The sequence below is a fragment of the Berghia stephanieae genome, chromosome 1 (assembly GCF_034508935.2).
Source record: "Berghia stephanieae isolate SIO BIC M18660-M18661 chromosome 1, UCSD_Bste_1.3, whole genome shotgun sequence".
Lineage (NCBI taxonomy): Eukaryota > Metazoa > Mollusca > Gastropoda > Nudibranchia > Aeolidiidae > Berghia > Berghia stephanieae.
The window spans coordinates 24,366,174-24,388,866 of record NC_088360.1 but is presented as its reverse complement, the minus strand read 5'-3'; the positions used below and the strand labels follow the sequence as shown (position 1 = coordinate 24,388,866).

Genomic DNA, 22,693 nt, shown 5'->3' with positions numbered 1-22,693 from the left:
CAATCCCAATCGTCGTCTAGTCTCTAATCGGCCCCGTTCGCGCAAATTCAGTTTTGGGAAAGCTACAATAATGAAGCCATCCAGAGCCCAACGGAAAACCTTCCATGTGGAACAAAACTATCCAGAAGAGAATGGGCGCACTCAACGGGGCAAGAACTGAAGTGGGGGAAACCGGACAGAACATGTTAAAGTGGAGACTTTCGGCGGACAGTCAATGTACGTGCGGACAACCAATTCTGTCCATGGAACACTTGGGACGGACGTGCACTGACACTGACTTTAAGAACTTCCAACCCAGAGGCTATGAAATGGATCCAGCACACGGTATGATGACCTGCAAATACTGCACGTAACAACAAACAATATATGTTACAGGGAGCGCACCCAGCACTTTCCATGGCTGCAAGTGCGTGTATAACCTTGACATCCAATCAGGTAGCAACCTGTACTACTGAACCGATCGAGGCCGGTCCTAGACGCTGCCCTGCCACTCGAGCAGGTGGGCTTCAGGGAAGGGAGGGGACCAGCAGCTTCCCCCCTACGAGCCGAATCTGAAGTCCCTGGAGGTTACGCTGGACAGCATTTTCACCAATCAGGTGCATCTTTAAGGAGTTTCCCGGAAGATAAACGCAACAGTCTTCTGGGGAAGCTGACAGGATCAACTTGTGGTGCTAATCTGGCGCTCACGAGAACGTCCGTCCTGACACTATGCCATTCCACCGCGGAGTATTGCGTTCAAGTGAGGGGTAGAATCACGAACGTTGAGAAGGTGGATGTAAAACTTCGCAAGTTCATGCATAATAATATAGTGTCGGTATCGATGGCAACAACGCCTAGAGAATGGGGCCGGATGGTGGAAACAATTCAGTCCCCCTGATATCTGGTGGGAACCGATTATAAAGAACTGGCTTAAAGATCAAAGAGAGAGGTAATGGGGATAACTCTCTCAAGCGCATAATGGACGGTGCCCCTGTTTCGAGCCGAAATTATCTTTTTTTTTTTTTGTTAGGTGGTAATTCAACACGCTGATTTTTTTGATTTTTTTTTTTTGGATCTCTTTTTTTTTTCTTGTCTATTAAATATTTTTCTATATAAGCTGGTAGTTGTGACCACAGCACTGGCCCTCAGCTACTCAACTGCGGAGTACTGCTCAGCTGTATGGACCCGATCATGCCATGCCTCCAAGCTAGACCCTGAGCTCAACAACGCCTGCCGGATCGTAACGGGCGAGCTGAGAGCAACACCATTACCACTGGTCTACCGTGCAGCAGGAATAGCCCCACCTCACATCCGGAGGGAAACTCATGCCCAAATACAAAAATACAAACAGGAAATGGACCAGAGACACCCCCCCCCCCCCCCTTCATGACCGCAATTGCCCCAAAAGCAGGCTCAAATCAAGGAAAAGCTTCCTCACAGTAGAGAGCCTTCACCCAGACCACTCAGCATTCTCCCGCCTGGACAAATAGGTAGAATGGGACAAGACAGCAAACGATGCCCTCCAGCCCCCAACAGAAAAGCTCCCAGCAGGCACAGACCTCAAGAGAAAAGACTGGGTAGCGTTGAACAGAGCTAGAGCGAAGGTGGGAAACACCGCCACCAACCTCTTTAAATGGAAAATCTCACCGGGCACTGAATGCCCATGCGGTCACCCCAGACAGACCATGGACCACATCCTGTCCGAATGCTCGCTGGGACCTCACTGCACCAATGCTGACCTGAGGGAATGCAACCAGACTGCCCGGGACTGGCTGACTCACTGGCGCGACAAGATATGATGATGAGTTGTGATTTATGCCATTTTCGTTCCGATTTTCTGCTTTGTTGTTTTGCTTTTTTCATATTTCTGTTATACCACATGGCTTGAGTTCGTATTTATAGGATTTAATCTCAACCACAGATAACATAAGTTTGAATGTTTCCTTCCCTTTAAATGATCCCAGCTAGGGCCAGGACAAAACAGTCCATATAGCCTCATTACATCAAAAGGAATAAATCGATAATCAAATGAATCCCAGGCCTACACCATATCAGTCATAACCTATCCGCCTATATGTTGATTGATGCTATGCGCGTAGGTAATATACTCACAATATCGCCAGCCGCATAACGAACCAACACACAAAACTATGTGTAACCTTAAAGCTTTATAGTCTGATTGATATATTTAGTGAGAACTGATCATTGAAATGGCTGTCTAAAAACAATAACAAAGAGCTGAGTGAAGTAAATTTCGTTCCATCTATTTAAGATGCGCTTTATGCACACTTGTGTGACAGGAATATGCAAAATTCTATCATTTGGCAAACACTTTTCAAAACCATATTCTTGTTTACTATTTGGTGACCAAATCAAATATTATCTGTTATTACTGTTATACAGTGCACTCTGGATACGTCGACGTTGCCTAAGTCGATTTTTACCCAAGTCGATTTTTTTTCTTGGTCCCTCCCCCTTCTTCGTATATAACATTAGTAAAAAAAAAACAAACTCGACATAAGTCGATGTCGCTTAAGTCGATGTTCTTATCACTCATGACTACAATAAAATCACAAATAAACAAGTATTTCCATTGGTTAAAAAAGCTACCAATTTTAAGTGGTTAAGAATATCCGCGAACGATTGGCGCACATCGATGTGATGTAGGTGCTTTGCCTGACGTCCGTGTTCAATGTACTTACGCAGTATTGAATAACTTTAATTTCTCCATCTCAAATTTTACATTGTCGCAACTTCAAGTTCAAGATTTTTTTTGGTTCTAATTCCAAGCCATCCTATGTAATGGCCCTCTTAATTAGTATCAATTTTATCAAGAAGAATTCAAGTCAAGTCTACAACTACAATAGCAAACCTATCCCGGAAAAGGAAGATTCGATGCATTTGGAAAGTTTGGCATGCGACAGAAAATCATCGCATAGGAAATTGGCATACCAGCTATTTCTGTCTCAACGATTTACAAGAAGCATGACCTTGACCTAGAGGCTCCTACCCTTCCGCTTTTCGCGGAATAATTTCACTTAATTGGTATACATTCCACATTCAAAGCAAAAATTCCGCTTTCCACCTTTCCCCATCGAGGAAAATTATAAAAAAAATCTCTAGTGAAAAAAAAGTGAGCTATGGCTTATTTCGTCAGCATCTCCTATGCTATGGTCAATCAACACACATTTTGTGTATGATTAGTCCCTTCAAAGTGTGTGCTGCTGATGTCGGATAATATTATATTATGTTTGGGAGAGGGGTTGACCGAAGTATTATTATTATTATTGTGCCTCCAATTCGTGAGGTCAATGACCTTGGTAATATTATATGTTGGGTTCAATCGGTAATAATATTATTGAGTACGGTCAGCTTCTTTCCCTATTTAATTTTAGCCCCGTGTACGTGTGTGTGTGTGTGTGTGTGTGTCTGTACCGGCACGCGCGTTTTTTGTTTGATTAGGTGTGTGCGTTGTGTTGTGGGGTGGGGGGGGGGGGGGGGGGGGGGGGGGGGGGGGGGGGGGGGTCCTGACAAGGTTAAATCCATCCATTCAACACCTGTATTCTCCATGAGACGGCCAGGACCTGTGTGTTCTCTATTATTATTTGACCCCATTCTTAGTCTTTACACAATCTGTACATTTTTACACATTTTATATTTTTAATCATTTGAGTACTTTTGGATTGTCTATTACATTTTCTGCTGCAAAGCATGCCATAGTCAATAACAGTAAGTTGATTCCGCTTTTTTTAAATCTCAAATTCCGATTTTTATGTATTCTGATTCCTCTATGGGGCTATTGGGGGTAGGAGCCTCTGATGACCACTACAGAGACCGCGCGATATGAAGGGACATACTTATTCTAGATTGGGTTGCTTTGTTCACATGCGTTTTTGCTCATTTGGTTACCCTCCGGTTAAGTTGATTTTCGGATAAGTCGATTTTTTTCTCGGTTCCCCTGGGCATCGTCTTATCCGGAGTCCACTGTATATTGGACATACTAACAATCTAGAATCAACATCCCTTTTCTCTCTCTATAGTCCTTCGCGGCCATAAGGGCCATGGAGCCGGAGTTTATCCAGGTTTCTATAGCGTGAAACGGAAATAGCTATCGCTTGCTACCGACCCTTTAATTAGGACGCTAGTATATTGAAAAGTACTTTCCGCCATGTCTAACAGACCCAGCTACCCAATCACTGCTAGGTGGACAGGGAGAAAGATTTTTTTAAAATCTCGACTTCATCCAGGATTTATCACAGTCCCTTTGCGTGTGAAGCGAGTGCTCTAACAACTGAGCTATTGGGACCTGACATCATCTTATAAATCATAGTTTCTGAACACTAAAAAATTGAGCTATTATATAACGCAATATCCACTAAACGTGCTCAAAGCGCTTTACAAGGGGTCTCTGACCAACAGCAACATGTAACATGTAGAACGAAACATGACGCCTGATAGGCGATATTACATTTTTTTCCCGACATAGACAACGCTGTTAACGGCCAGGTACTCATTTTAAACTTGAGTACGGTGAGAGAATGTGAGTAAAGAGCCTTTTCCAAGGACTGAACTACGTGCCGAGCGAGGCTCGAACCCAGGACCTTCCGATCTGAAAGCGAGTGTCATGCCACAAGACCACATAGCCGCACAAACACTGGCAGACATAATTTTATATCTCCTTGTCTTTTGGGGTTCTTTTTGGCCATTGACACAGAATCAAACAATTATAATAATTTTAAAAAAAACACACACACATACACAAACCCCCCCCCCCCCCCCCCCCCCCCCCCCCGCGAGATTTTATAGAGCATAATATCAACTGAATGTGATCAAAGCCCTTTACAAAGTGGTCATAAGCCAATGGCAACACTTAAACAAGTGGACGTGACAAAACAATGAATAATGTAGAAACACATTGTATTTTTCATTTTATAAGGTCTTCTTTTATTTCCTGATTCATTTTGTATCCCTTAGGTTTACAAGCAATTCACTTTCATATCATGTTGATATCTTGAAAAAGATCCCATTAAAATAAAAGAACGTGTATACATTTGACCATTCGCGTTAATTTGGTGTGTATAAGTATTATATTTATTGTGTCAAAATTACCGAGATGAAGGAAATTAAGGTTTAATTCTCTCCTTACCAGCCATTTTCAGGATTTTCCCCAAACTTCACACCCAACTAACACAAAAATATATTTTCTATCACTTAAACACAATAGCAGTGAGTTTTTGCGATAGATAATTTTTTTAGCAAATCATGCTCTACAACACACTGTTCATTTTCTTTCAATTTTATGATGTGCAAGAGAAATTTGAATACGAAAAATGTTGGTTGTGTCGTAATGATTGTGACGATTTTCCTATGGGTGATAAGGAGAGGATCAAGTCAAACTAACAAGAATTGGGGAATTTTAATTTTTTTGGAGTTTTTATGAACAAACAATTTTTATCATATCATTCAACTTTATTGTTACCATACTTTTTTAATCAAATTAATGAGACGTTTCACTTCAAAGTGATATATACTGCATTACAGACTTTAGTGAAATGTGTCACAAATTTTATTGAGTTAAACACATTAAACAAAAGTGTGATTTAGTTCTGCTTATACTTTTTTTTTTTAAATCAATTGCCCCAAAATGGTGAATGCTGCGTGTATGAATCTGTCGATTTTGAAGAGTTTGTTTTTTATTTCAATTTATATTGTATGAGAATTCTGACAAGGATTGCAAATTGAAAGTAACTACAATTCATTCAAGAAAAAAAAAATAGCTAAAGGTTTACAAAATAATGAAGATATCACAAAAGGGCATCATATACATTGAAGTAATTATCTCCATTACTTTGTAAACCTTTGATAGCTATTTTTTTTCCTGATTGAATTGTAGTTACTTTCAATTTTCAAATTTTGATGTAAAGAAAAGAAGAAAAAAACAACATAAACTCATCATGTAAAGCTACGTGATCCTTTGTCCAGTTTCCAGATCTAAAATTTCGCCATCCTCTAAATGAACTTTGCCATCTTGTACCTTGATTTTTCCCGACCTGACAGATTCTTCAACATTTGCAGCATAAACTGAATTGAAAATATCTTTTGGTGTAAGCTCATTCTGTTTGATATCTTTGGCTGTGTACGTCACATAGGGCTTCAGCTGAAAAATTGGGGAGGGGGGGGGTGAAGGGAGAAAGGATTAAATAGATATAAATTAATAAACAAACAAATAAATTATGATATAAACAGTTTTGAATTATAAAATTCCTTTGTTCATCCAAAATATTTTTTTTAATAGAGTCTATTTCAACTTGAAATTCAATATGAGACAACCCCTCTAGCATCAGCCGCTGAGACAACCCCCCTAGCATCAGCCGCTGAGACAACCCCCCTAGCATCAGCCGCACAATACACCCTAAAGTTCTTGGTCTGAGAAATAACAACACCTCCAGAGAAAGACTTGCACCAAGCCTTACCTACTTTGCCACGGTACCATCCTCAGAGAACATATATTTAAATATAGTGAAGACATAAAACTTTGATTATCAAAGTGGGAGTCAGTTACAGAGAAAATATGATTGTGACAATACCAGGTTTACCACATTGCCACTTAATTTTATAAGCGTTTTGCAAAAGAAAAATTAGAAGAAGAAAAAAATTCAGCTCAACCTATTTGATCAGTTCTGAAAAAGTTGATTGGATGTCATTCCTTTTCTTTTTTTTTTTCTCCGATAAATTTTTAAAATTTTTCCCCCTGTTTCTTACTTTGATCACTCTCTCCCAGTTAGAAAAAATGATTTTATCTACAGTGCAACCCCGATGTAACGACATCCGTTATAGCGACATTCCCTGTATAACGACATGGTACTCAGGTCCCATTTTATTTTACTATATATCATTAGTAATAAAAACTATAGCGACGTACATTTCAGCAAAACCCCTGTATAACGACATTTCTGGTCCGACAAACCTTGAAGGTGTTTGTCTACCATGAAATTGTTCGTAACTATTACAAGTGGTATCTTCCATTCTATGTATGTTGTCTACTCGTAAAAAGTCCAGAGCTAGTTCTTATTGTAGCCAATGAAAACGCTTCTCTTTCAGCCAATCAATAGTCACATTTGTACAACACCACAGCCAATCAGAAGGCTCGCCTTTCACCTAATGAATGCCTGTGACAGGTCAACACTGGACTGTTTATAAATCCCTTGTCCACTCTCCATTCATTGCCGGTCCCAAGCCCGGATAAACTACAGAGGGAAAATGAAAAGGTATACATTCACTACACAAGACCCAAAACACCTCCTGATATACACACATAGGAAACCTCTCTGTAACGACATCCCTCTATAACGACACGTTTTCCAGGTCCCGATGATGTCGTTATATCGAGGTTGCACTGTATATATTTGTACAAAGTACTTTATCATAACAGATTCAAGCTCATTTTTCCTTTTAGTTCTAGAATCACTGAAACTTGCCCATTCTGCCCAGATCACTTTTTCCTGTGGACAATTATTGTTTCATTTTTAACTTTTATTTTATAGCGCTTGTGACACATTTAGGTCATATCAGCGCCAGTAAAAAGGAAGAAAATGGGATAGTCAAAAAAATAAAGAATGACAATTAAAGCACCAAAGAAAAGGTAAGACAAAGGGGAATTGGTTCAAATAGGGAATAGATGTAGATTCCAAGAGGATACAATCAATGTACTAAGTTTGAGATCACCTAAAAATTTTCACGATTGCAATAAGAGGAATACACTCAAACATTTATAAGATAAAAAATTTCATCTCCCAAAGTTTACATTATGCAGTGTTTTTTTTATTTTCAGGTTTGAATAACTCGAGAGCTATGTAAGATTTCAACACACGTTTTCTTTTTGCCATATGTGCAGAATTTATTCAAGTCTTTATTGATATAAAGTTTAACACTGTTCGCCCTTTTTAGCAAAGATTTGATGGCATCAGTAGAAAAAGGTAATTTTGACAGAAATAGTAATTTATTTTGGCTTTGTCCGACATATTTCTCGAACCTTGACAAACAACTCACTGAAAACATTGCCTTCTCAGATGAAACAACCTTTTCCGTGTCCGGGCATGTACATAAACACAATGTTCGACATTGGAGGAAACATAAACCAGGTGAAGTTATCAAGTGTCGTTGCAACTCACCAAAAGTCAATATCAGGTGTGAACTGACCAGGGAAACAGCGGTTGGTCCTGTCTTTTTTGATGACTGATAGTGACAGCAACAAACTATTTGGCCATGAAAAACCGTACAGAGTCCCTAAATTTGATTATCTTAAACCTAATATATTTTTCCAATAGGAGGGGGCCCCCCCCCCCCCCCCTAGTGAAGTTTAAATTTGAGGGAAGTTTTAAATGAACAGTTTCCAAACCAATGGATCGACCGAAATGGTCCATTTTCCTGGTCTCCAAGATCACCTGATCTAACCCCACTTGACCTTTTTAAAGGAAATTGTGAAGAGCAGAATGTTCAGAACCCCCGTGAGAGATATGCGTGACCTGAAGACAAAAATAAGAGAAACCATTCGCTCTGTCACATTAATCATGCTGCAAAAGACGTGGGACAAGCTGGAGAGATGCTTGTGACTTGTCATTCAAAATGATGGTGGTCACGAGGAGCTTTAAATAGGACAATTGCGTAAACACACGATCACTAGTAAGATAGACAAAAAAAACGTTAATAAATTTGGATTACTATGTTGAAAATCAAATTGATGTCGTTGCAGTTGTTCTTGAGCTATTCCAACCTGAAATGTGTCAATGATTAAAAACAAAACACGGTAAATTACGATTATGCCAAAATTACCCTTTTCTACTGATGATGTGATAACTCAGCTACCAAAGGGCGCACATTGTTAAAACATATCAATTAAAACTTTAAAAAACAAAAAAAACTTGAGCTTTTATATAGCGCAATATCCACTGAACGTGCTCAAAGTCCCTGGCCAACAGCAACACATAACATGTAGGATAAGAAATAATGCATGTCAGGCAATATTACAATTTTTTGGGATAGTAACAACGCTGTTAACGGCCAGGTACTCATTCTACACCTAAGTACGGTGAGAGAGTGTAAGTAAAGAGCCTTCTCCAAGGACTCAACTATGCGCCGAGCAGGGCTCGAACCCAGGACCTTCCGATCCGAATGCGAGTGTCATACCACAAGACCACATAGCCGCACAAACCTGAAATGTGTCAATAATTTAAAAAACACACTGTACATTTAACTGTTTCCCTCTCAGCCACGGACTCTAGCAATAGCAAGAACAAGAAAAATCAAGTAATCTCATTCCAAAACAAACACAGAAAGCAACTCACAAAACAGAATAGGGGGGTAGAAGACACAGCAAGTGACCTCCTGCCCACCATGGGAGGTCAAAAGACGCCACCCAGTCTGTGGACAATTCCATTAATTCATTAATTCAGAGCACTAGAGATAGTATAGTGAGAACCTCTCAACAAAAAAGACCCAATACACATTTGCTTTACTTACTGGAAAATCTGTCAAGTCTGGAACCACAAACTCTGGCACCATCTCTGGAATGTGAATGAAATCATTTGTCTGTTTGTCTACAATGCCTGTTGGTGCCACCACTGAAAAATAATATTATAATAATAATTCATCCTTATATAAAATAAACAAATAAATAAATAGATCAATATCAATGAAAGAGGGATGAGTCTATATTTTGTATGCCTATTGTGGGTGGTCATCAATGTAAAAAAAAACAATCTTGAGTTTTTATTGAGCGCAAAGTCCACTGAATGCACTCAAAGACCTTTACAATTCCAAGTTGTTCCAAGTCAACAACAACACTTGACCTGTAAGGCAAGACATGATGCCTATAACTATAAGGCTCTCTCACAATTATTATTTTACTATACAGAGATTAAGCTGTTACTGTTACCAATTATGAGTAAACAGCCTTCTCCAAGGACCCAACTTTTCTCAACCCACAGCATGATTGGGACTCAAACCATGGACCGACTGTTCAGAAATCAAATGTCTTACCACACAAAGTAAAAGTGAAAGTAATGCTTTTAACGCTTACAAACCCAACTCAGCTTATATTGTTTTCAGTTTTGAGGAACTTGCTTTAAATGAGGAATTCAATAAGGCTCGACTTAGTTTCATTTATATAACAGCACATTTTGTTATAAACAGATAAGAAAGGTTCGAAACCAAACATTTTTCATCATTTATAGTAACATAAGTCACCAGGTCTTTCCAATCATGACATTGTAATTTTTGACACGGATACAAAATTACAACAACAAAATAAGAAAGAAAAAAAAGCCATACAAAAAATAATATCGGTTTTCAAAAGCAAACTGAGGAGTGGTTAAGGTGGCATGAAAAATCGGTCAAATACGATCACAAAAATGGAAAACCCCATCAAGGACAGTTGGAACATACAATAAAGTGAGTGGAGCAGGCACTTATGTTGATAACAATAACAACAAGAAATGAAGTGAGTAGGGAAAGTGCCAGAAGACAATAGAGAATAAAAATTACACGGCGGCGATGTGGGTTCGAACCTTGGTAGTTGACGGCTCATCAATTACCAAAGAGTCAAATTGGAACTCTTCAGGTGCACGCTGTGATTTCAATTGAGTTTCGATTTGTGTGCATACAAATCTCACATCTCATCACTTTCTTCCAATCATTCATTTGTTGTCAATCGTTGAGGAAAAATTTGAGTACACTCATCGGCATTTGTTTTTAATTTATTAAGTCTTTTCATGAATTCCAAGACGAGTTAAAATCATATAAAAACGAAAAGAGAGAGAGAGAGAGAGAGAGAGAGAGAGAGAGAGAGAGAGAGAGAGAGAGAGAGAGAGAGAGAGAGAGAGAGAGAAGAGAGAGGGAAAGGCGAAAATGAGAGCATTATTATTATTATTATTGACATCACTCCGTGGCAGTTAATAATAGTAGATAATTGTTGACTAACGTTACTCCATGGCAGTTAATAGTACTTGCATAGTTGATGAACTGACACAGACCTTGGCAACTGATGATTTGTCAATTGTCAAGGTTTATTAATTTTTATTTCTGAAAAAATATTACCTTCTAATTAACCCAAAGTCAAATGGGAATACTTCAATTGAGTGGTATTTTGAGGACTGGCTCAACTGGCTGGTTGAATAAAATAAAATAAATAAAACGGAGTGTCTACTTACACGGTAACTTTAGGCAGTTTGGTGAGCAGCAGCAGTGGGAGTCAAATTGTGACCCAACTCGCCCATAAGAAAGTTATGACTTGAAATTGCCTTTCGCTTTAACTAACAGTTTTAGGGGGGTTCAATTAAAGATGCATAGCTTCGTTATAAAGAGGAACATCGCAGATATTTTGGTATCATTATTTTTGTTACTAACCGGGCACCTAGCCTCAGGATCTATGTACGCTGTAACATTTATACACTGTAACCTTGAATCTCGCCTTTATGGGTTAAATTGTATTGTTTGATTTTTTTAAATAACACACACACATATATCAGAGGTCCATCCATTGCTTGTATTGTGCGGCAAACCAGTAAACATGTATGTAGATCCTGAGGCTAGGTTCCCAGTTACCGTGTACGTAGACTAGACACTGCCTAAATAAAATTCCCTTTAGTTTAGATTCATTCCCAAGGGGAAATTTGTCTTTAGGGTCTATTCCAAGGGAAGACTGGAATAACCCAGGCATTAGCCGCAGAGCAGGGCCGCAAAGTGAGCTAGGGCGAGGTGACTTGCTCAAGGCCACCCAGCGCAGCAGCAGGTGATTGAACTCGGCACCTTTCGTGTAGTAGACTACAGTAGTGTAGTGTAGATAGAAGCAAAGTTGGCAAAGACCATACCAGACCATTGTCATTGAGCCACGCTAGTAGTTGAATAAAGTTGAATAAAAAGATCATTTGAGCAATGGCCTCAGTTCATTCTAATGTTAAAGAGGATAGATGTTTGTTTATGTTTTTTTTGTTTTTTTTTAACATGATAAGGTTAAGAATATGTAAGCTTACATCTTTCTGGAAGAATATTGAGCATCTCCTTGCTTCCACCCTCTTTGGTCGGACCGACGTCTTTTGGATTAACAGGGAATCGTTTGTCCCATGGTTTCCGACTGTCCCATTTCTTAAATTTCCGTATAGATTCATTTTTATCAGCATATTTGATGACGGTTGTGGAAATGCAGCGGCTACAACAGCTAACTACAAGAGGCAGCGAAGGATTTACCCTTGACAACATTTTCAATTTATCTTTTTTTCGGCCAAGTTTCGATTTCTTATTTCGCAAAATCTGGGGATTGGGGATGACTTTTTGTTTTTTGCAAGGAACTGTGTTTTCAGTCCACCAGTGGACCGAAAACACAGCTGTGTATTCAGTCCACCGGAAATAAAAATAATAAAAAGGACCCATAGAATTAAACGAATGAGAATAAGTACGAAGCCTAAAAAGTGTCCACCAATGAAAGCATTCAGCGCCATTATATCTTGGGCTGGGAATGTAAGCATTACCATTCATTCGGTCTCTATGTCAACATAACGACACAAGAAAAACAATAAACAATATCAAAATCCACAATAAAATGGTTCAGAACTGTTGCGTATATTTATGCCACAATGAAGCTGTCAAAAAATGAAGTTAGAGAATGTGTGTAATCATGTATTATAATAACCTATAATGTGTTTTCCAACCACCACATCATCACTGTCACTACTACTACAACCACCATTACCACTTCATCACTACCACAATTACTACAACCACCACCTGCATCATTATCACTACCACTACACCACCACATCATCATCATCACCACTACAACGACCACCACACCATCATCATCACTACCACTACTACAACACTATCACCACCACCACTATTACAACCACCACCACCACATCATCATCACGACCACTACAACTGCAACAACCACCACCACATCATCATCATCACGACCACTACTACTACAGCCACCACCACAATATCATCACTACCACTACTACTACAACCACCACAACTACATCGTCATCACTACCACTACTACTGCAACCACCACCACCATCATCGTTACCACTACTACTACAACCACCACCACCACTACTACTACAACCACCACCACATCATCATCACTACCTCAACTACTACAACCACCACCACAATATCATCACTACCACTACTACCACAACCACCAGCACCACATCATTATCACTACCACTACTACACCACCACCAGCACATCATCATCACAACCACTACTACTACAACCACCACAACCACATCGTCATCACGACCACTACTACTACAACCACCACCACCACCACCATATCATTATCATTACCACTACTACTACTACAACCACCACAACCACATCGTCATCACTACCACTACTACTGCAACCACCACCACCATATCATCACCATTACTACTACTACTACAACCACCACCACCACATCATCATCACTACCACTACTACTACAACCACCACCACATCATCATCACTATCACTACTACAACAACTACAACAACCACCACATTATCATCACTACCACTACTACTGCAAACCACCACCACCATATCATCATCATTGAATTTTTTAAAATTGAGCTTTATATAGTGCAATATCTACTAAATGTGCTCAAAGCGCTTTACAGGGGGTCCCTGGTCAACATTTAACATGTAGGATGGGACATGATGTCTGTTAGGCGATATTACAATTTTTCGGACAAAGACAACTCTGTTAACGGCCAGGTATTCATTTTACACCTGAGTACGGTGAGAGAATGTGAGTAAAGATCCTTTTCCAAGGACTCAACTATGTGCCGAGCGCGAGGCTCGAACCCAAGACCTTCTAATCCGAAAGCGAGTGTCATACTACGAGACCACATAGCCGCATCATTACCACTACTACTACAACCACCACCACCACATCATCATCACTACTACTACAACTACAATAATCACCACCACCACATCATCATCACTATCACTACTACAACTACAACAACCACCAACACCACATCATCCTCACTACCACCAGTACTACAATCACTACCATTAGGTTTTGGAGCTTTACTTCATTTGAAATAAGGAAACGTCGGAATTGTATTTGGCATTGTGTCTATATATCATATAATTCTAATCAGTTATCTATTTAAAAACTAGATACTATAAAATATGTATGCCAAAAACCACCCCAATTCCCCTTTCTTGTGTGCGGGAATACCTCTCTCGGCATTGAAATTCCTACGAGTGGTGTCTGAAATTCCTGTGAGCCAAATTTAAAGTTGGCGTCTCTTTGCTATGATGATGCAGTGAGTGTGAGAGTCATCACTACACACATAAACAACAGAAACAATTTAAAAACATGACTATGACACGCAACCACTCACACACGAGGCTATACTATTTATCCTTTTCTCTATATGGAACAGGACAAGACAAACAAGAGATTGACTCTCTCTTCACTTCGCATTGATGTTTGTCGTCTGACGAGTTCAACTCTCGGTCGACCTGTCAATATTCCTTTTTGCCTAGGACGTAATCATTAATAGAATCTTGTGTGGTTTTGACCGTGAAGAAAACTGCAAGAAGTCACATTTATATCATTTTAGAGACATCGTTTTGAATAATTTTGAGTTAAACGAGCGAGGAGGAAGTTATTTTCTTTGATTTCATGAACGGCCGATCAGCGCTTGTTTACTATGGTAACGCGATTCCCAGCCAATGTCTCAATGGCGGATATTTTTCTCATCGAGGCCGCTGGTTGGTTAGCCAATAAGATATGAAGTGAGTAGAAAAGTGCCAGAAGACAATAGAGAAAAAAAATTTTTTTTCGCGGCGGTGGTGGGGTTTGAACCTGCGAACTTATTGGTACGACAACTCCGCCTGGCAGGTGAGAGCGTGGCTCTACCGTGTGAGCTATCTTGTTGTTACCAACATAAGTGCCTGCTCCACTCACTTTTCTGAATTAAAAATTCACCCCATACACCGGAGCATACTCAATGTCTCAATCGTTTCTATGTTATATGTTTGTGTTGAGAATATTGGCTATTGGGCTTAACTGCTGGTCAAAATTATTCGCGATGGTGGTGTACGAACGAATCGGCGGTCTCAAGAAGTGGGTGAGAGAGGGATCTAGTAATGACTTTGGGTTTGAAACGAATATTTTTGTGTTCGTGGATAGCTCACACGGTAGAGCCACGCTCTCACCTGCCAGGCGGAGTTGTCGTACCAATAAGGTCGCAGGTTCGAACCCCACCACCGCCGCGAAAAATTTTTATTCTCTATTGTCTTCTGGCACTTTTCTATTCACTTCATATCTTGTTGTTACCAACATAAGTGCCTGCTCCACTCACTTTTCTGAATTAAAAATTCACCCCATACACCGGAGCATACTCAATGTCTCAATCGTTTCTATGTTATATGTTTGTGTTGAGAATATTGGCTATTGGGCTTAACTGCTGGTCAAAATTATTCGCGATGGTGGTGTACGAACGAATCGGCGGTCTCAAGAAGTGGGTGAGAGAGGGATCTAGTAATGACTTTGGGTTTGAAACGAATATTTTTGTGTTCGTGGATAGCTCACACGGTAGAGCCACGCTCTCACCTGCCAGGCGGAGTTGTCGTACCAATAAGGTCGCAGGTTCGAACCCCACCACCGCCGCGAAAAAAAAAAAATTTAGCCAATAAGAGCACCGTACGGTTTCCATTGGGTAAATTCCTTGAAAGGACCAAATATCGTATATAATTGATACCTTAATCGATAATGAAGACATTGATATTGACCCTATTATAGGCATCATCAGAAATGGACAGGCATATAATTTATGGCAATTCAACGGCTTAATAATAACATTTACAGCGTTTTATTTACTCTCAGGAAGTCTTGATTGAGAGTTGTTCGAAATCCGGCTCCTGAAATAGATCTCAATTCTCGATACCGATATATCAATTATTGACGAGATTCTTAGCTTGCTGCCAGATGACCATATGCCTGGCCAATTTGAACAAAATTGGTCACTTAGAGAATATTGTTTCTACAATTAATTTAAATTAAGATTTATATCTATTTTTAATTTTACCTAGGCGGTTAGAATTTTTGTGATTATGAAAACCGATGAGTTTTCCAAAGAGATCAGTTTTAGCATGGTTTGCCCATCTAAGGTTCTATTTGGTCACTTTTCACATTGATCACTGGCCTTGAGCACGCCCGTACCTTGAGGCCTAAGGCCTTCATCCCCCCCCCCCCCCCCCCCCCCCAGTCTTCACTTTGTCATCTTTCAACATCCTTTCTTTCAAAACCATTCCGTGTCCTTTGTCTTGTATAGCTAGTCCATTGTTCATTGTCTATCATTTGAACAATGGCTACTCAGACGCATGAACCCTCGAGTTCTTCGCTTGATTTGTATGTTGGAAGAAAGGTTAAAACATTAGATGAATTCCTGAAAGTTCTCGAGCTAAGGAAAGGAAGAGGTGAAACGTGGGTAAAAGCAACAGGTGGCAGCACTGTATCCTACGCAAATAAATTCATAAAGAATGATGAGCGGCATTATCCGGAGGGTCTTAGGATCAAAATAGGCAACTACAAATGTTTGCACAGTAGAACCAGTTCGTCAATCGCCAAGGAAAGATAGTTCCTGCAGCTTTACTATTATTTATATTGCTTTGTTCATGTACTACATTTTTTTTTAAATTTTTGTTTGTTTTGTTAGAACAGTTTATTTGATGGAATAGCAAAGTTGATTTGCCAATAAGGAGCTTTCGGTCTAGCTGCTAGGACATTGCTTTGCTCTTGGATCTATGTTATACCTACTTCTTTTCTCTGTCAAATTAGTTTCCCTTTGCTTATTATGCTTTAAATTTTCATTTGGTGCGTTAGCAGGTAATTGCATGCTTGACATCTGAGTGCAATTGGAATGGACTGTTTGATCATTATTATTACGGTATTATTATTATTATTATTATTATTATTATTATTATTATTATTATTATTATTATTATTATTATTATTATTATTATTATTATTATTATTATTATAGTTGTATTTTTTATTACCATGCACTTTTCACTACATTTTGTCTTGCCTTTTGAAATAAGGACTGAAATCAAACTACATACAACCTATTTGTTTAATCCTTTCCCTCATTGTTACTTTGATTTTATGTCACTCGTTGCATCTTTGTATTCTGTTCTCGAATTCATGAACAGCCACTTGAAATAGGGGGATAATTAATTCCAATAGACATTGCTGTGAGATTTTGTCCTCGTCATGGAGTACTGTCAGCGTGGCGTATTGACGGCATATGGTGGTGCCATGATTAGAAAAAAAATTCTAATACAGTGAACACGGTTAAGAGGAGAGAGCACGACATATTAAAAACTCTCTTTTATGGAAGGGTGGGGGAGGGTCGATGGTTTCTACGAGTGGACAAAACTTACAAAAACAAATAATTCATGAAAACAACAAGCCACAACACTGAGATACAAGTCCCGTATGAAAAGGTCTTTGTAATTATTCTTTGTCCACCATTTAAAGGATTGGATTTGGTAGATAATGCAATCAATATGTTATAAATGTAAATCAAAAGAGAAAAAAAAAACCTATGACAGAAATTACTTACTTTTAGTACTTGTAAAAAAAATCTGCACTGCGATGTTTCATCTCTGCAAATCTTTTTATAATGTGTTTATTGAAATCTGGAATGGCATCTATTTCAGCTTTGTGAATTGACAGAATCATTAATGAATTTAACCGCTCCTGTTTCATTGAATTCGCAACAAAAATTTTTCACTCTTTTAAGGGTGCTAAAACAACGTTCAGGAGGTTAAGAAATACGATGGAAGTGGTTAAGGTCACTATAGCCTATAGATGTCCATGATTTGTCAGTGTTTGTTGTATCTGTAAAAAGTAGACAATAAAAACAAAAGACTAAACTAACTGTGAGCCATTCATGCCTGTCATACCATGTCACTGAAAAAGAGCGTTTTCGAGATTTCCACACCTGTGTTAATTCAAAATCAGTTGGTTGGTGAGGAACTAGTCTTTTTATTTCTAATTTGTCATCTAGTGTCAATCTCCCAAACGGTCGGTGAAGTAAAGAGTCAACTTGATTCATTGCAATTCATTGTTTAACAAAACAAAACTTCAAAGTATATCTCAAATAATGGAAATCAGTGGAATACGATTAATGATTGCACAAATAAAAGGTAGATTCAGATCTTAAAGCATCACAAAGAAAAAATCACTCCACTTAAGTACTTAAAAATCTAAAAACACACCAAAAGTATAACTGTTGACAGTCTTCGCTTTCTTTCTCTGACTGACACAAATACACACGCACCAACACACACACACACACACAAATAAACACTCATACACACGTAACCATCAACTCGGCACTACAAGCAAGAAAAATGTTGGTAAATTCGTCCAAATGCTTCGTTGCAAAGAATTACTTTATTCAATAATCGTGAAAAAGAGGTGGGGGGTTTGGTATGTCATATTTTAAAGTTTTATGATGTTTTTCTTTGCTGCTTACAAATAAACTTAACAATGATCAGTGTTTTTGACAGTTAATGTAATATTTTGGATGGCTGAAGTTACCCTACATTGGCAATTGCCTAAAATAAACGTGTTTGAACTTTGAACCTAATTTGGCGCATCCCCCCAGTCCAACGGTGGAGCTCTCAGATCCTGGCACAAGTCGAGGGGTTTTCCGCTATTTGAAGATAGTATAATTCGACCTAGTTTCTCGCTCAATCAGCTGTCGCGATACTAATGGATATAGCATTAATTGGAGCTCGGATTGCTTTGCACCACGGTGTTTGATTTAGTCACTACTTCGCGGAGTGATGTCACCAACACACGAGTCGGCGCAGTGCGTGACTCGGAATCTTGAATAGAGTGAAAACTAAAAAGGCAGTATGTTGTTGGCGAGTTGGCGAAAGACAGTGGAGTTAAAATCTCTGTTTTATTTTTAATTAAATTATGCTGTTAATGATTTTTTAAAAGATTGGTGCGGTGCCTGGCACCATTCGATCCAATGGCCCCACGCCACTGGTTGTTGGCGGGTGGGCGAAAGACAGTGGAGTTAAAATCTCTGTTTTATTTTTAAATAAATTATGCTGTTAATGATTTTTTAAAAGATTGGTGCGGTGCCTGGTACCATTCGATCCAATGGCCCCACGCCACTGTGTTTACATTCTTACGCTTTGTAAGATTTGAAATTACCCTTTGTTCGATTGACATTCAATGTCTGCATGTGTCCCTTTAGCCATTTCCCTCAGTGTCCAAACTCCAATCAATATATTCGTTCGTGATTTATATAAACAAACTATTGAAAAGATTTGCAGGAATAGAAACATCACCATGCAAATTTACTTTACAAGTATGTAAGTTTTTTTTCTTTCTTTTATATTTACCCCTGTAGCATGTGTAAGTCATTTTCGTCTGGCACCACTTTATACTGTAAGCATGCCACGCCGCTGCACATAGTTATTTTGTGTGTTGGTACGTCATATCCGGATGACGGATGTTTTGAATATTTTAACTAAACTCATAGCATCAATTCCTACCTTTGTTCGATAGTTGCACCTGTCGCGGAGGGATTCCATAAGATATGTTTTCCACTTGGTGATTGTCCGATCATAATAACAACAATATTCATGATTTCTGTTTCACCCTCTGTGCAATTCGAAACCCTTGACGACAATGAATGATATTCGTGCCCTGATGTTAATATTGTTTCACATGACTTGAATCGAGCTTTGAAATCCTTGGATACTGTTACTTTTATAGTATAACTAATGGGAGCGATCTATATTCATGTTTTCGTCCAACAGAGTCATCAATCACATGATTTGTTGCTGTCCATACAATTGGATATTCCTTAACAAATGTAAACACGCTGCTTTGTTTATGAAAATTGTAAATTTACCCGTGTGTCAAGCTGAACAAAATGACCAATCGTGATGTTAAGCTGTGAATACTTTTCACTATGTGGGTCATTTTGAGCACGCTTTCCAATGTGACCAATGACCTCGAGCACATGGAAGGGAATGAAATCGATCATGCCCATTGAACGTAATTTGATTAGATTATTCGAGAATGTCATAACTGAGGCTGTGACAAAAGGTCGATTTCGTAACGATACAAAACAAAAGGACACCGAAACAGGAGCATTTCTACAACGTAATATTCACTAAACGAGCTCAATGTGTTTTACAAAAGGGTCCCAAATAAACAGCAATCTGTACCATGTGGGACGAGAAATGGCAATCATTTTTTTTTTCATTTGACATTGTTAGAAAACTTTGTGGTATTGTGGTATGACACTCGCCTTCGGACACTTGGGTCTCGGGTTCGATTCCGCTCTGGGCAACGCAAAGTTTAGTCCTAGGAGAATGCTCTTTACTCACATCTTCTCAGCGTAGTCAAGTGTGAGTTTCTGAGTACCTGGACGTTAACAGCGTTGTCTCTGTCGGAAAAAAATAACAAAACAAACCATTGTAATATCGCCTTATTGGTGTTATGTCTCGCCCTATAACACGTTAAGTGTTGCTGTTGGCTTGGTACCCTTTGTAAAGCACTTTAAAGACATTAAGTGGATATTGCGCTAAAATACTCAACGTTTGGAAGGAATTTGTTCGACATGTAGATCTACTTATTTGCAGGTCTGATAACCCAAATTGTTATGAACTCATTGTTGTGCTGAAAATACTCTCAAACAAATGAAAAATACTCTCCAACCAACAACATTAAGAGAAGCTTATAATTGCGTTCGGTTATCGAAACCGCAAATATGTACACGTAGATTTAGATTTAGTCAGATACGTTCCTCCGAGTTGAATAATTTAAACAAATATTCTTAAAAGAGCAATGACCAAGTGAATTCCGTACGTAGTTTGAACACCTCAAAGTGTCAAAAATTTTAGACAAAATATCAACTTTGTCCATATTATTTCATCAGTTAGAAAAGCTATTCCTATTCGTGTGGTCATGTGATTAGAGACCTGCCTTCGGACCGGAAGGGGGGGGGGGGGGGGGGGAAAAGTGACCAAATAGAACCTTACTTGGGAAAACAATACTAACACTCTGATCTCCTTGGAAATCTCATCGGTTTTGATAATCACAAAAATTCTAAGGGACTAGGAAAATTTAAAAAATATATATAAATGTTAATTCAAATTGACCGTAGAAACAATATTCTCTTTGTGGCCAATTTTGGCCAAATTGGCCAGGCCCATGGCCATCTGGCAGCCACGGTAAGAATCTCGTCAATAATTGATATATCGGTATTGAGACTTGAGATCTATTTCAGGCGCCCGATTTCGAACAATTCTCAATCAAGACTTCCTGAGAGTAAATAAAACGCTGTAAATAATATCATTAAGCCATTGAATTGCCATAATTTATATGCCTGTCCATTTCTGATGATGCCTATAATAGGCTCAGTATCAACGTGGTCCGTATTGATTAAGGTAACAAGTATAGGCGATATTTTGTCCTTTTAAGATATTTTTATTTCCAGTGGACTGAATACACAGCTGTGTTTTTGGTCCACTGATCGACTCAATACACAGTACCATACCAGAATGCCGAATGATAAGTTCTCTATTTAATAACTATTCAAGATCATATTTTCCGTACAACCCAATGTTTCTTTTGCAGCCTATTGATCTCAAGAATTAACACATCATAATGATAAAAAAATCAAAATTTATGTTGAACATAAGAAAATGCGGTTTATTTCCCAAAAGTGTATATCTCCCCCTCAAATGAACCGACAGAAAGAAGTAGTGTCCTGATTGTTGTTAGAATTCAGAATACGTGTATAAAAGAAATGTCATCAATCAATTCAAACTTCAAACCGAAAGTAAAAGTAGGAGAACAAGGTCGTTGCAAAGGAACACTTGTTGAAAATTCTTGAATTACTTACAAAAGCTGTGATCAGATATACAGGTGAGTGCTAAACTAAATATGCTAATTGCCAACCAACAAATTGTTATGGCAACGAGGCCCTTGCCGCTACCTTGCTTTGTTTATAAAAAATAAATAAATCAAATCCAAATCGCAAAAAGCCTGCGACGTTTTTTTCGGTAATCCAATCGGCCGGGGGGGGGGGGGGGGGGGGGGGGGGGGAATGAGAATAGAGGCAGCCTTTATTTATTTACCTAGAGACCGCAGCCAGACATCAGACTCAGACAAGAGTTCTTATTCCTAAACAAATTAAATGGCGTTTTTATGCACCTCCTTTGGAGGTGTACAAAAACGCTATTGTCTTCTGACTGACACTTTCCTACTCATTTCATCTCTTGTTGTTATCAACTTAAGTGCCTGCTCCACTCACTTTTCTGAATTAAAAATTCACCCCAATTACCGGAGCATACTCAATGTCTCAATTGTTTCTATGTTATATGTTTGTGTTGAGAATATTGGCTATTAAGTTTAATTGCTGGCCAACTAACTTCACGTAGGTTGTGTGTGTTGGACCCGTGATTTCAAGTAGTTGGAAAGAAAGAGCTCTAATAATGACTAGGGTTAGAGACGATCTTGTTTGGGATCGTGGATAGCTCATACGGTAGAGTCACGCTCTCCCCAGCCAGGCGGAGTTGTCGTACCAGTAAGGTCGCGGGTTCAAACCCCCATCACCGGCGCAAATTTTATTCTCTATTGTCTTCTGGCACTTTCCTACTCACTTCAT

At 39.0% G+C, this 22,693-nt stretch overlaps 1 protein-coding gene across 1 annotated transcript; it reads right to left on the bottom strand.

The window, feature by feature from the left end:
* Window positions 1–4,899: 4,899 nt before the first annotated feature.
* Window positions 4,900–12,525, bottom strand: LOC144970781 (uncharacterized). The gene is made up of 3 exons (XM_078910793.1): window positions 12,009–12,525; window positions 9,499–9,599; window positions 4,900–6,136 (listed from the first exon to the last, which is right to left on the bottom strand). The coding sequence occupies exons 1-3, from the start codon at window positions 12,508–12,510 to the stop codon at window positions 5,942–5,944; spliced, it is 798 nt and encodes a 265-aa protein (XP_078766919.1). The 5' UTR covers window positions 12,511–12,525; the 3' UTR covers window positions 4,900–5,941.
* Window positions 12,526–22,693: the final 10,168 nt, after the last annotated feature.